This window comes from Populus alba, chromosome 19 (genome assembly GCF_005239225.2).
Source record: "Populus alba chromosome 19, ASM523922v2, whole genome shotgun sequence".
Classification (NCBI taxonomy): Eukaryota; Viridiplantae; Streptophyta; class Magnoliopsida; order Malpighiales; family Salicaceae; genus Populus; species Populus alba.
This window is the reverse complement of record NC_133302.1, coordinates 8,891,903-8,907,644: the sequence shown is the minus strand read 5'-3', so window position 1 is coordinate 8,907,644 and position 15,742 is coordinate 8,891,903. Positions and strand designations below refer to the sequence as shown.

General features: G+C 33.8%; 1 protein-coding gene and 1 pseudogene across 2 annotated transcripts; one reads left to right on the top strand and one right to left on the bottom strand.

The window, feature by feature from the left end:
- The first annotated feature begins 2,155 nt into the window (after positions 1 to 2,155).
- Positions 2,156 to 6,703, top strand: LOC118054905 (putative disease resistance protein RGA4; annotated as a pseudogene).
- Positions 6,704 to 12,656: 5,953 nt separating this feature from the next.
- On the bottom strand, positions 12,657 to 15,540 carry LOC118054915 (uncharacterized). 2 transcript variants are annotated; one of them, XM_035066686.2, is made up of 5 exons: positions 15,087 to 15,540; positions 14,359 to 14,409; positions 13,966 to 14,099; positions 13,150 to 13,250; positions 12,657 to 13,057 (listed from the first exon to the last, which is right to left on the bottom strand). In XM_035066686.2, the coding sequence occupies exons 1-5, from the start codon at positions 15,465 to 15,467 to the stop codon at positions 12,873 to 12,875; spliced, it is 852 nt and encodes a 283-aa protein (XP_034922577.1). In that variant the 5' UTR covers positions 15,468 to 15,540; the 3' UTR covers positions 12,657 to 12,872. The 2 variants fall into 2 exon arrangements, with proteins under 2 accessions (XP_034922577.1, XP_073262868.1); XM_073406767.1 differs by lacking the exon at positions 15,087 to 15,540 and adding an exon at positions 14,538 to 14,567.
- Positions 15,541 to 15,742: the final 202 nt, after the last annotated feature.

The window sequence follows — 15,742 nt, the reverse complement described above, 5'->3', positions numbered from 1 at the left end:
AATCTGTTTTTTTTGGGTAATTTGTGTTTTTTTCTTTATGTCTTGTTAGTACTTCATAACTATGAATTTGTATTTACTCTTGTATTAAGACAATTAAATTATTATGAAGTTAGTTTTATTGTTACTGTTGCGTTGAACTCTGATTGACTTATTTGAAGAATAAGTTTGTATGTAAGTTTGGGTTCGCATAGGTATAGAACTTTGAACGAGAAATCTTATCTATGTGCTGGTCATGAATTCACAAATCGAGTAGTGATATTTTTTATAAATTTTTTATTGTTTTTAATTTCACCTATCAATCTAAGTTTAATAGTGTAATACTATTTTTTATTTTAATCTTCTTTCTTTTGATTTTTTTTTTTCGTTTTGTTAATATTTTTTATTCTTTTTTAATTTAACTTTCAAATTTAAAACATGTTGTTGCCCTTAGATTTATTTTTTATTGCACTTTTAATCCTTATTATTTTTATTGTATTTTTTTATTTTGAATTTTTTTTGTATTGTTAATTTATATAAGCTTAACCCTCATAACTTTTTCATATATAATACTTTTGGTTTTATAACTCAGATTACGGTTTAAAAAATTAACAATAATTAACTATTTTTGTCTTATACTTCTGAGATTCAAAAAAAAAAAAATATATATATATATTAAAAAAAAATTATAACTTTTTTATTCTCATTTCATTTATACTTTGTTAGCAAATAATTTCAGATGTAAGTTCAAGAACATGGATCGTCATGTTGAGACAAACCCATAGGACCAAATCTCAGGCAAAAGAAAGTTACAGCAAAGAATAAAGAGGGGAGCACCAAATTAACGACAATTGAATAGCAATCACTGTATCAAATGGCATTGTTCTACTTTTGTGGGAACCGACAGATTAATTTGGATCTGCAGAGATTTGAGAGATCTTACCTTTTTATCTGAAGACATTGTAGCATGGCATGTCTGGCGAAAACGACAGTTTTAGGATTTACCACAGCATGAAAAGCTTCCAGAGGGACACATGAGCTCTTAAGCACTTGGCAGCATATTTTCTGATAGCATTTTTGAAAAAAATTAAAATATTTTTGGCAACTAGTTTTTATTTTTTAACTAAGTCAGTATATACACTAACAACGTGATGGATTATGTTATTTCTAATTTAGTTTCCGCTAAAACATTTCGTCTACAGTATATACCCAACTTTAAGGGCAGAAAAGTTTGAGAAATCAAACTTATTGCTTGGATGGTGAAGATTTTTTCCAAGGATAAACAAATTCTGATTTGCTGAGAATAATAGTGGCTGCTGAGAATGATAGAGCCAGTTTGATCCCAATATATAGCAATTTTATTCAAGTCTAAATTGCAGTGCTGATGTGATCTGAGCAAGGCATTACAGCCTCTCTATTAAGTTTTTCTCCACTATATAAGATTTGCATGCACAAGACGAAAATAGCAACTTAATTAGTTGTGGTAAATTCATCCAGAAAGGCATTACAGCCTCTACAAACTCATTCCAACCTCAAAGTCGATTTTAATTCATCCAGAAAGTTTTAGAAACTTCAACAAGTCTTGAAAACTAAACTATTTTTAACACAGAACAAAAATAAAGATTGCAAGCAAACCCTGAGTCTATTTTTATCCAGCTTGGAGATTTTAAAAAAAGCAATGAAACAGACTCATACATTGCTGGCTGCGTTGCATTGGTTGTTATCCATGGCTGAGAAGGAAAAAAAGAGCATCAAATCTAATCAAAGGAAGAACACACGGGAATCAATAGAAACCATGTTGCTTCTCAATGAAAAGACTATTCCTGCACGTTTTCTCATCTTCAAAGCAAAAGTGAAAGGCAAAGTCAACAGCTGAAGTTTATTTATATCATGAGTAATTTAGCAACAACACCTTGTACAGAACAATGTCGTTTCATCAATTTTAACCACCATCACGGTTGATTTTTATGTTAAATAGGTCTATTTAATTAGAGGAATTTATCCTGAATGTTTTTTTTCTTTATCCAGAACATTGCGCGTGTCAAGAGAATATAGGGAGAGGGAGGGACCCTCTGCTTTCAAGTTGTCTACAGGCTCACATGGATTTGGACATTTTCTTGATAAGAAGGTAGGGTCATTTTCTTCGCCTTTGCATGACTAATCTGACAGCAGTGGTTCGTGGAAGATGCTGCCAGCTGCAATCAATCAATTAATACAGTGAGGGAGGGACCCTCTGCTTTCAAGTTGAATGCATCTCCCCATTCCAAAACACACTTCATTTCATCCCTACTTCACAACTTTCAGACCATTCTTATCTCTCTTTACCTCAATCTTTCTTCTTTGATTTCCCAAAGAAAACAAGAGAATATGGCAGCAGAGCTTTTTCTTACGTTGGCCATAGAGGAGACTTTGAGAAGGTTGAGTTCCATAGCTGTTGAAGGGATCGGACTTGCTTGGGGATTGGAGGAGCAGCTGCAAAAGCTCAAGCAATCCTTGACCTGGATCAAAGATGTGCTCCAAGATGCAGCAATAAAGTCAGTCACAAACGATTCTGTGAGGGGTTGGCTGGAGAAACTACAAGATGTAGCTTACGATGCTGAAGATGTTCTAGACGAGTTTGCTTATGAGATTCTCCGAAAAGACCAAAAGAAGGGAAAGGTACGTGACTTTTTTTCATCCCGCAACCCTGCCGCATTCCGTTTGAATATGGGTCGGAAAGTTCAGAAGATCATTGAAGCCCTGGATAAAATCCTGGATGTTGGCTCTCGTCTTGGGTTGAGAAATCTACCTGAAGTTAGGCGGGATCCACGCCGACAGACAGATTCCATCCTTGACAGCTCAGCAGTTGTAGTAGGAAGGGAGAATGATGTCTCTAAAGTTGTGGAATTGTTGACTAGCATGACCAAATCCCAACACGCCCTTTCAGTCGTCCCAATAGTGGGGATGGCTGGCCTTGGAAAGACTACTATAGCAAAAAAGGTTTTCCAAGAAGTCAAGGACAGAAAGCTTTATGATGTAACAATATGGGTTTGTGTTTCTAACCATTTTGATGAAGTGAAGATTCTACGAGAGATGTTGCAAAAGATTGATAAAACTACTGGCTGGGTGCACAATCTTGATGCAATTCTTGAAAACCTCAAGAAAGAGCTGGAAAAGAAAACATTTCTTCTTGTTCTTGATGATGTGTGGAATGAAGACCATGATAAGTGGGCTGGTTTGAAGGAGGGATTGTTAAAAATTAGAGACAAGATTGGGAATGCAGTTGTTGTTACAACCCGCCTTGAGGTAGTAGCAAGCATGATATTGAAGACTTGTCCTGGGAGTCAGCACGAGCCATGGAGACTGTCAGAGAATCAATGTTGGTCAATTATCAAGCAAAAGGTGAATGGGGGTGGAGGAGCATCAATGGCTTCAGACTTGGAGTCTATTGGACAAGAGATTGCAAAGAAATGTGGAGGGCTTCCATTGCTAGCTAATGTTTTGGGAGGAACATTGAGCCAAATGGAGACACAGGAGTGGCAGTCAATTCTAAACAGTAAAATTTGGGAGTCCCGTGATGGAAATGAAGCTTTGCATATATTGAGACTCAGTTTTGATCACCTGTCATCGCTATCACTGAAAAAAATGTTTTGCATACTGTTCTATTTTTCCTAAAGATTTTAAAATTGAAAGGGAAGAGCTAATTCAACTTTGGATGGCCGAAGGTTTTTCTCAGGCCATCAAATAGGACGATGGAAGACGAAGGCAACAAGTGTTTCAATGACTTGCTTGCAAATTCCTTTTTCCAAGATGTTGAAAGGAATGAGTGTGAGATCGTAACAAGTTGCAAGATGCATGATCTTGTGCATGATCTTGCATTACAGGTCTCAAAATCAGTAGCGTTAAATCTGGAGGAGGATTCGCTGTTGATGGTGCATCTCATATTCGTCATCTAAATCTCATATCTCGTGGGGGATGTTGAGGCAGTATTTTCCAGCGGTTGATGCTAGAAAATTGCGAAACTGTTTTCTCAATGGTTTGATGTATTCAAGGTGTCTTGGAAATTCAAAAGCTTGAGAACTCTCAAATTGCGACGGTCTGATATCACAGAGTTACCAGATTCAATTTACAAGCTGAGACATTTGAGATATCTTGATGTCTCGGTTACTGCTATCAGAGCATTTCCGGAATCCATCACCAAGCTCTACCATTTGGAAACATTAAGATTCATTTATTGCAAGTCACTAGAAAAGCTTCCCAAGAAAATGAGGAATTTAGTCAGCTTGAGACATCTTCATTTTGATGATCCAAAGCTAGTGCCAGCTGAGGTGAGACTCTTAACACGCCTTCAAACTCTGCCTTTTTTTGTTGTGGGTCCAGATCATATGGTTGAAGAGCTGGGATGTTTGAAAGAACTAAGAGGAGCATTGAAGATATGCAAGCTTGAGCAAGTGAGAGACAGAGAAGAAGCTGAGAAGGCAGAACTGAGTGGAAAAAGAATGAAAAAGTTGGTGTTTGAATGGAGTGATGATGAAGGTAACAGTAGTGTCAATAGCGAGGATGTGCTGGAAGGCCTGCAGCCTCACCCAGACATAAGAAGCTTGACAATTAAGGGTTATGGAGGTGAATATTTCCCATCATGGATGTCTACATTGCCACTCAATAATCTGACGGTGCTGAGATTGAATGGCTGCAGCAAGTTGAGGCAACTCCCAGCACTTGGATGTCTTCCTCGCCTTCAGATTCTACAGATAAATGGAATGGGTACTGTAAAATGTATAGGCAAGGAGTTCTATAGGAGCAGCAGTGGCAGTGCAGCAGTACTGTTTCCAGCACTAAAAGAACTCACTTTGAAGGATATGGATGGTCTTGAAGAATGGGTGGTACCAGGTGGAGAAGGTGATCGAGTATTTCCTTGTCTTGAAAGGTTGTGCATTGAGGGGTGTGGCAAGTTGAGGCAACTCCCAGCACTTGGATGTCTTCCTCACCTTCAGATTCTACAGATAGATGGAATGGGTACTGTACAATGTATAGGCAAGGAGTTCTATAGCAGCAGCAGTGGCAGTGCAGCAGTACTGTTTCCAGCACTAAAAGAACTCACTTTGAAGTATATGGATGGTCTTGAAGAATGGGTGGTACCAGGTGGAGAAGGTGATCGAGTATTTCCTTGTCTTGAAAGGTTGAGCATTCTTAAGTGTGGCAAGTTGAGGCAACTCCCAGCACTTGGATGTCTTCCTCGCCTTCAGATTCTACAGATAAATGGAATGGGTACTGTACAATGTATAGGCAAGGAGTTCTATAGCAGCAGCAGTGGCAGTGCAGCAGTACTGTTTCCAGCACTAAAGAACTCACTTTGAAGTATATGGATGGTCTTGAAAGGGGTGGTACCGGTGGAGAAGGTGATCGAGTATTTCCTTGTCTTGAAAGGTTGAGCATTCTTAAGTGTGGCAAGTTGAGGCAACTCCCAGCACTTGGATGTCTTCCTCGCCTTCAGATTCTACAGATAAATGGAATGGGTACTGTAAAATGTATAGGCAAGGAGTTCTATAGCAGCAGCAGTGGCAGTGCAGCAGTACTGTTTCCAGCACTAAAAGAACTCACTTTGGAGGATATGGATGGTCTTGAAGAATGGGTGGTACCAGGTGGAGAAGGTGATCGAGTATTTCCTTGTCTTGAAAGGTTGAGCATTGATAAGTGTGACAAGTTGAAAAGCATTCCGATATGTGGTCTTTCATCTCTTGTAAAATTTGATATTGGAAGATGTGATGAACTGAGATATTTTTCTGGTGAGTTTCGTGGCTTCACGTCTCTTCAAATTTTAGTGATACGGTTTTGTCCAAAGCTGGCATCCATTCCAAGCGTACAACACTGCACAGCTCTGGTGGAATTGCATATATGGGACTGCCACGAGTTGATCTCAATTCCTGGTGATTTTCGAGAATTGAATTCTTTGAGGAAAGTGATTGTTGATGGGTGTAAATTGGGAGCTCTTCCAAGCGGACTACAATGTTGCGCATCTCTAGAGGAATTGTACATATGGGATTGGAGTGAGCTTATCCGTATCAATGATTTACAAGAATTGTCTTCGCTACGAAGTTTAGGGATTATACGTTGCGATAAGCTCATCAGTGTTGATTGGCATGGTTTACGACAATTGCCTTCTCTTGTTGATTTATCAATCAGTTGGTGTCCTAGTTTGAGTGACATCCCAGAGGATGATTGGTTAGGCAGCCTCACCCAACTGAAGAAATTGAGCATCGGTGGTTTCTCAGAGGAGATGGAGGCTTTTCCTGCTGGAGTTTTAAACTCAATCCAACACCTCAACTTGAGTGGGTCCCTCAAATCCCTAGATATAGTTGGATGGGATAAACTGAAGAGTGTACCACACCAACTTCAACACCTCACTGCCCTTACTAGCTTGTGTATAAGGGATTTCAAGGGAGAGGAGTTTGAGATTGCATTGCCAGAATGGTTGGCCAACCTTTCTTCTCTTCGATCTCTTTTTATTTGGGATTGCAAGAATCTCAAGTATCTACCAAGTTCAACAGCCATTCAACGCCTCTCTAAATTAAAGGAATTACGGATTTGGGATTGTCCACATCTTAAAGAAAATTGTAAAGAGGAAAGTAGCTATGAGTTGCCCAAGATTTCTCATATCCCAATAATCTATATAGACGGTAGATATGTACGGTAGATACTTTGTAATATGTAGTGAGGAGAGAGAACCAATTAGAGAGAACCAAAGTAATAATTAAATTTCATTCTTTTAAAAATGGTTTCTTTCTTGTATCTCAACATTCTTTAGAGTAATATCAAAAATAACCAAATCAATCATAATAAAAAACAATTATTAGAGTCTTATTATCTTTTATTATTATATTAACAAATTTAGATTTGTGATCAATGATAATATTCAATAACCGTCACTTGTTATTGTAATATTACTTGTACTTTCAATCATTATTTTTAGAATCATTAATTTTATATACAATTATGATACTTAAAACAAACTATTAAATCTTTAAATTAAATACATATGAATTTAATGATGATTTCGTTTCTTGGCTACATGTAGTAACCAATTTTAACAAATTGCTTCCATATAGCTATTAAACAAACAGCTTCCAAGATTTAAAAAAGAATCCAACGTAAAAGGGATGCAAAATCTTAACAGTTCAACTTCTGTTAGTTACATGCATAAAAATATAAATTTGGTTTAAACCTTTTTTATTTGAGCTCAAAGCACAAAATAGTTTTGGAAGAAAAATGCTGCAAATAATGGTTCCAAAAAAGAGTTATTCACCACTAGTTCTGTTGCTTAACATAGAGGCTCTGATTTGAATAATAAAATACCAATATGGGAAAACCAAAGCAACACCAAAAATAGCTTGAGGTAAACATTTTAAATTAATAAAGTTAGCTTCATTTGGCTACAAGACTTTATCACTCTCCCGTATTGTTGTCTACTAGACTTTAAGGGTGTTTGTGAGTGTGGTTGCGGTTGCTTTTCAAAGTGTTTTTCACTTAGAAAATCATGTCAATAATATTTTTTTATTTTTTAAAAATCATTTTTGATATCAGCACATCAAAACGATTCTAAAAGTACAAACCGTTCTTAATTTTAGTAAAAAAAAAAATTGAAAATTTGTAAAAAACCGGTTGCACCGCAGTGCCAAACAGGCGATCCACTGAATGTTTCTCAATTTTCTGCTATTTGGCTAAATTTTCAACCCAACTAGCTACCCCATGAAAATGAAGCCCCTGTCACCTATGAAATCTGTCATCACTTGCAAGTCCTGATCTGGCAACGCAAGAACTGCTCCTAATACATTGTTCTTGGGACAAACAATTGCCGTCGACGCCATCCTTCAGTTTGTGGAATTTCAATTTCAATTTCAATCTGAGAATGATAAATTTCTATCAGTCATCCACTAATTTGTTCATTCAATTATTCATTCTTCTGTTTCAAACCACCCAGTCGACTTGGAGTTACAATTGCTGAAGGCACTAATTTGTTCCTTCAATTCGAATTTTACATGTTATCAAAGAGCCATTCAACTCATCAATAGATCCAAAATTTCTATGGTGTGGTCTCGGTCTAAGTCAGACACAGCATTGGCATTTACATGCATTCTGCTAAAATAAGAAAAGATTACTAAAGATAAGATTGATTGCTAAACATGTGCAAAGAAGAGAAAAGAAAAAGAATCAAAGAAGCATTTACTAAAATCATCAATAAATATTTACATACATTGGAAGAAGAATACAAGCATCATCTAAGTTAGTAGCTGAAAACTATGAGCTGTATCAACAATGACATTGGGTTCTTAAGGGTACAAAACTTAAACACGGTGAGGAATGGGGGGGGGCTAACCTTGAACAAGAGGTGGAGCTTTTCATGGCAGCAAGGGAAAATGTGGATGTAGAGTGCCAAAATAGGTGAAAACAGAGCGCGCGGAGGTCTGGGAAGGTAACGAAGGTGGAAAAGATAGACATCATCGTGTGGACTCTAACCATGTAATGTACTCGTTTCTTCCTCCTCTCTGTTTTTTCGTTAGTTACTAGTGATTTTCCTTTAGGATGTCATGTTCCAGTTTGAAAATATATTTTTATTTAGTTTTTTATTGTTATTAAAAAAATATTTATGAGATATACAATTGTTAAAATTCTAGACAGAAAAAAAAGATATTCTAAAAAAATATATTTATTGTTAAACTAATTATTCTTTTCTTATTCATGTATTTTTTTATTTGAATAAAAATATTATTTATTACTAGTTCATTTTTTGAATAAAAAACAATGAAATTTAAAATAAAAATTTATAAAAAGTTAAAAAATTTGAAATAAGTATAAACATTTTTGATAAAATATATTTTCTATTCAGAAGCACTGTCATGATATTAAAAGCAATTTAAAAAAAAATAAGCAAGAATTTTTTCATTCTAAACTCTATTTTTTATTAATGGATTTATTTTTTATTTTAATAAAATATATTTTGTAATCAGAAGCATTATTGTTAAATGAAATCATATCATGATCTAAAAAAAATGTAATAGAATTATGTCTTGATATTTTCCGTGTGACAGAAGGAAACAATTAATTAAGGTAACAAGGTTATGTAAAAAACTAAAAAAAAAAAATATTAATGCGCACATTTTAAAATGTTTTTGGGTATATGACAATTAAAAAATATAATATTATTTAAATACTATGGTAAAATTATTATTATTTACTTTTATTTAAATTTTATTTACAACAAATTTTAATCAAAATCTAGAGAGAGAGAGAAAAAAAAAAAAAAGACTAAAGGGCTATAAAAAGAGGTTCATTTAAGAGATCGGACTTGTGCACTTAACTTGATAAAAAAGAAGGCTAAGCGTGCTAGGGCTTGCAATGCAAGGTCAAACATATATATTTAGTTTTTTTCTTCATTAAATGTTAATGAGTTTATTGTTTTTTTTATTATTATTATTTATAAAAAACTCAATGACAAGTCATCCATTTTGGTAGATAATATGTGGCGTGTTGTATAGATTTCGACCACATTAAAACCATTGCTTAACTAAAAATTTATTTTTTAAACCCTTTTTTATCTTGAGAAATACTTAATAAACATCTTAAAAATCAAATCAAACCCATTGCTAACCTAAAAGCACCCTTCAATTAGCCCGAAAACCCAAATTAAATAATAATGAAAAAAATCTTTATAAAATACGATCTATTTCTTACAACAAAATGAAAGTTTTAAACCACCTTAATTTTTGCTTGAAAGACAAATTCATTCGCATTAAAAATGACTTTTTTGTTATTGAAATATAAAAAAACCAACCTTTTTTCCTGTTTTTTCTTTTTATTGATGATTTTCTCTTTAATTTGTCAAACTCAAGGACTGCAACATTAAACAAATGAAGTTTATGATCAAAATATATATTATGAAAACCACAAGGACTAAAAATTTGTAAAGTAAATATTATTGACCAAAATGAGAAGGACTCCATTTGGTTTTTTTGGTTTTTAATATGGTCCTACTTCTTTAAATTATTTTTTATGTAAATATAAATTTAGTTTTCATTAAATTAGTTTCTACCTTAATTTTTAAAGTTTATTAAACACTATGAATTCATAAAAATATGCAAAGAAAAGAAAATCTCAATATCCAAGATAATATAAAAGGATGAAATATAAAAGAAGTAAAGTTTTATAACCAAAATGAAAAATAAAAAAAGTACATTCATGTTATATAACACAAATATTTAATATTAAAAAATCAATTAACAAATAAAAAAAGTAAATTCATGTTGTATTTATGAATTTCTTAGATTTATACAACTAGTTTTTCAAATTTATTCAATTAGGTTAGCTCAGTAATTATTTGATGAATTCATCTTAACTTTTTTTTTTCTTTATTAAAAAAAAAAAAACGATGGCATGTGATTTCATGCACTATTAATGGTAGAGACCATGTGCCACCACTGATTTACTTTTTCCAATGTACCTTGGAAACTCCTTTGATCATTCAAACCTAGTGCAGAAGGTGTTGTGCAAATTTAGGATGATTTTGTGCTTGTTATGATTATTATGGATTTGTAATAAATGTAAATGTGTGTGTTTTCATTTTCTTATATGTTTTTTTTATTTCATAGAGTAAGGAAAATAAAGAAAACTAGACAACTATAGGGAAAAAAGGTTCCTAGTTGATCTAAAAGACTAACAATTCCTTATAGAAGCATGTCCCAAACAGTAAATCCTTGATCATTACTATCAACTAATAGGAACAACCCTGATTTTATATTGAAGATCCAGAGGAATTGTCGTTGCCAAATCTGTAATATTTCCATATATATCCTCAACCTGTTTATCAACATCCATAATTTTGACAAAAAGAACACAAGAAGCCAAAGGATCTCCTTCCAACCAGCAATCATACCAAATAGATATGTCTTCATAACCAATCCGATGCATAAACCCATCTTTAAGAAAAGAAAAAGCTTTAAGAATTGACTTCCAAGTATAAGAACTTGTAAGAAGTTGATCTAAAGGTAGAAAAAATCAAGCATTCTCATATATTTATGTGTGAGAACCCTTGCCCACAACTTCTCAAGGCTATTTATAAGATGTCATGTCAGCTTATCCAATAAAACAATGTTCCCAAGCCTAGTTTAGGACAAGTAGGAGTACTCCATGAGGCAAGTGGTCTTAGGGCAGCTCCAATAGAGCAGCCAAATGGAAAACCAAACCTTATTTGCTTTTTATTTCTTCACTATTTGCATTACAACCGAAGAGCTAAGTTAAAATGGCTATTTGTGCTCTTAACAGCCATTTCTACATTTAACTGTAGAAATGGACAAAATAGCCAACGACTATTTTTATAGCCGTTGGCCAACAACTTTTTTTTTTTTTTAAATATAAAATTTTTTTTCTATAAATATATAAAGAAAAAACTTGTAGTTTTAAATTTTTGTATTGTGCCTCACCCTTCTCTCAAATTTAAAAAAACAAGAAGAAATTATGAAAATGAATATTTCTAATTTGGATCCAATTTCTTGATTATTTTAAATACATTGTTATGAAATTGATATCAATTCGTAATACTTTTATAAGTTTGAATTTGAATTTACTTTTAAAAAATTAAATTTTTAACAATAACATATAAAACTTAAAATTAAAAATATTCATATAAATAAATTTTAAATTTAATTTTTTAACTTTCATATTACTTCATTAATTTTATATTACTTTTATAAATTACTCATATTAATTATATAATTAATAACATCATAATTATATTATATATAAAATATCTAAATTAGTTATATAATTATATTAAAATTAATTTAACATAAAATATATTAAAATATAAATGGCTTTTCTAAATAGCTTTTTACCATTGGAATGCATATAATACAAAAAGCTATATTTACACTATTCAAAAAGTTATTTTTTTTTATTTGACTCTTCAAAATGATATTTTCCATTGGAGATGCTCTTAGGGAGCCAAAAACTTTACATAGAATACTTTGGCAAAGCCATGAGGACTAATTTGGTTTGGTTTGGGCATTTCCCATCTTCATCTTCTAATTTGATAATCTAATCTTAATGTTTTTAATAACAAAATTGAAATGGTCTTTCTTTACCCTACCTTGAATCAAAGGAAAACCTAAATATTTTCCTAACTCACTGGCAGTATGAATAGATGAAAGCTAAGAAATCTTACATTTCTTTCTTCTGCTAACAGACTTGGAACACATGATTATGGATTTCACTAAGTTAATTTTTAGCCCAAAAGTCATGCAAAACTATGATAAAACATTATTAATCAATCTAACTTGTTAATTCCTAGCCTTCGAGAACAAAAACATATCGTCTATAAAGAGCAAATGGGAGATCTCAGATCCTCCTCTTGACACTCTGATTGGCTCCCATTTCCCATATGAGATTATATCAAATATTAATAAAGATTTATGTATCACAATTATTGATGGATTGTTGTAAAAGAAGTGTTAATTGTTCATCCACTTATAAAATAATATTATTTTTTTAGATTTGAATTTAAATCTTCAGTTTTATTTGTAAATTTCCATTGAATGTATTATTTGTTATATCTAGGTTAGTTTAATATCTAGTTAGGTGGAGAAAGTTTTTCAATTTAGTTACTTTAAGTATGGATCTTTTACGGATTACGACAATAATAATGATAATAATTCAAGTTAAAAACAAGAAATATATAAAAATTAAACTTCGAATCACAAGATAAAACCAAAATGGTGTGGGGGCAATGCAACATCACGTAGAGTGAACTATTCAGCCAGACTACATTCTTAATTTTTATTTTTTTTTAAGATTTTTTAGCAGACAACTTGGTTTATCTACTACATGTACACACCCTTGTATGTCCAAACCAGACGACATCAGACTTCTCATATTTCCACCCTATCAATTCTACTTCCATCTTCTTTCTCCTCCGTATTGAACTCTCCTCGTGAAATAATATTCATGATGGTCTTGGTGGCTTGGCCAACAGCACGGGAAGTCTTCTTTGCGGCACCAGCAACAACGGGCTGCAGGGAAATGATTGGCAAGCTAGCCCTCTCTTGAATCATAGCTAGATGTCAAAAAATTAATAGACAAAAACATCAGTTCTGTAGAGATCCATAAAGAATGACGGGAAAGATAGCAGAAAGCACTGGAACTTACAAATAGTATGATGGTGAGCAAGTGTCCCAATCTGTCGAATTCCAGCTTCTGCTGCTTGAACTGCTTGTGCTGATTTATTGACCCCATCAGTTATCTCTTGGCTGTAATTCAATTGTGATAAACCATATTATTGTACTTGGAAAGCATCTGAAAAAATGAAATTGTATCCTTGTAGGCCATGAGACTTCATAGCACATCTTGTTAAGGTTGTGGTATTCCTCGAGAAATTTACGGTGTTGAGGAGTAACTAGTGACATCCTACTAGTTACGTTACTCTAGATTCATTTTGAAGGAGACAGACACAAGGAAGGAGAAAGAAATCCTAGATGTAAATATTCTTATCACTTTTGATGGCTCATGGATTTTATTTTCCCTCTTCCTTGTGTATGTCTTTCTCTTCAAAGTGAGTTAATGAGTTAATAGAATGCCTCTAGTTACTCCGTGTTCCAGTATTTCTCTAGCTGTCATCAGACAGGTTCACATACAAATAGACATAACTAAAGGACCTATATATCCTCATGGACCTTTGTCACTTTCCCCCCGCATCAATATGTCACTGTCCCAATTTCAAGGAGCATCCTATTAATGGGCTAAGGAAATCCATGTTTCAAAGAGCATCCTTTTACTGGGTTAAGGAAATCCATGTTTTGTTTACAAGACATGACACATGAAACTGATGCAAGCAGACTCTTTCGCATATAAGCTTGTCTAATACAAAATACTCTCAACTAGCATTCAGACCACTGGAAAAGGAGAAGAAAATAGGAAACAGAATTGATGATAACCAAAGAGTAGCAGTTAGAGCTTGACTCTGACCTCAAATCACTTAATTCCAATGTAAGATCACTTATTTCCATGCCTGAAAGCCTAATCGCAGCCATCGTACTGGGCAGTTCCTCACGAGCAGTATCTGCTAGCTTTGAAAGAGATGTTGCTGCTCTCCCCACTGCCTGCCAACCAGAGAGGAAAAAATAGATGAAAAAGAACCATTATAGACCTAAAAGAAAAACACTATAAAAATTAAATTGCAGACAAAATGTATGGAGATTCACATTTCACTTTTTTTTTTCACGGCAGGTATTAACAAGGATATCATTTGATAAAGATACAGCTAGCAAAACAATTGGTTGGAACCAAATCTAGCAAAAATCATAAACATGCCATTAAAAAGATAAAAACTGCACTCGGGTGTAGAGTCAGATAACTTACAAACAGTGTTGGAACGGCAGCAGCAACAAGGCATGTAAATGCTATAGAAGTCTGCAAGCAATCAAAGTAAGCCATATTTTCAGTAATAAAAGAGCTAATTTCACTCATTGGCAACGAATGTGAGTTTTGCAAATCAAAGAAATTCTAGTTTCACAACACAGTCCAGCTGCAATATTTACCAACACGGCAATCATTTTGATTGGATGATTCAACTGAACCTGCACTATCAAAGTTGAAAAAAAAAAAAACAATCTAAATACCTAACAAATAGATTGATTTGCACCAACATCACACAGTCAAGTAGTTCTTCTACTCAAACAACTCAGCGCCTCTAGATTTCTCAGTCAGCAATGAAGACACATAAAACCATAGCATGGTATCGATGAATAGCAATAGATAAGTAAAAGCCGTATACAAATCCAAACTCTAAACAATCTAACACCTTCATAAGCCTCTAATGCACTTCAGATCCAAACCTGAAAAGGAGCCAACTTTCTAACACAAACCACAAAATAAAAACGACCCATCAAAGAATTTATAGCCAGTAAGCCCCAAATCCCAAGAAGACGCAAAAGACATACTTTGCAGAAAAAAGAATTCAATACCCAATAAGCCGTTAAACATCCTAAACACAAAAGCTAAGTTAATTTGTCAAGAAATGGAACAAAGAAATAATACCAAATTAGGCTAATAAAACGAATAACAGGGGAAAAACAGAGAGACAGTACCGTGAAAGCAATAAAAGATAAGAGAAAGAAAGCTTGATCGCTCAAACTAAGCTTGGTCCATGACTGAATATAAGAAGGAACAACAGGATTCGCAACTTGGACATTCAAATTCCTCTCCAATTCATCTCCACCAAGAACTTCAACATTGGAATTCAATGACTCTTCGTTGGCGGGACTTGATTCCTTTCTAGCGGGGTTTGAAGAAGAGCAGATTGGGAGTAAACGAGAGTGTTTGGAGGAATTAGGGTGTGGGGATACTATGGAGAGAAAGTGATTGGGGTGTGGAATTGAATTCCTGGGAAATGGAATAGAATTCCTTGATAGCAGAGTTATGGAATTGAAAATAAGAAAGGAATCAGCAGTCAGCAGATTGGGTTTCATTTGTAGGAACTTTTTGAGAGAACCGTTAGTTTTGAGCTCTTAAACCGTTAGTTCTACTGTTTTCCTTGCTTGGTTTTGTCTGCAACAGAGGAGTCTCCCCTTTTTTCCAATATTTCACGTAAGTTATGGATCAAGGTTGGATTTTTGACAAAAACTATTTATTACTTTACCAGGAAATAAACTAAAAATTTATTATAAAAACTACAAAAATTCAAATCAAATCCAGCATATTGCTATCAAAAGTAAAGGAAAAGGTTAAATTTTATGATAAATAA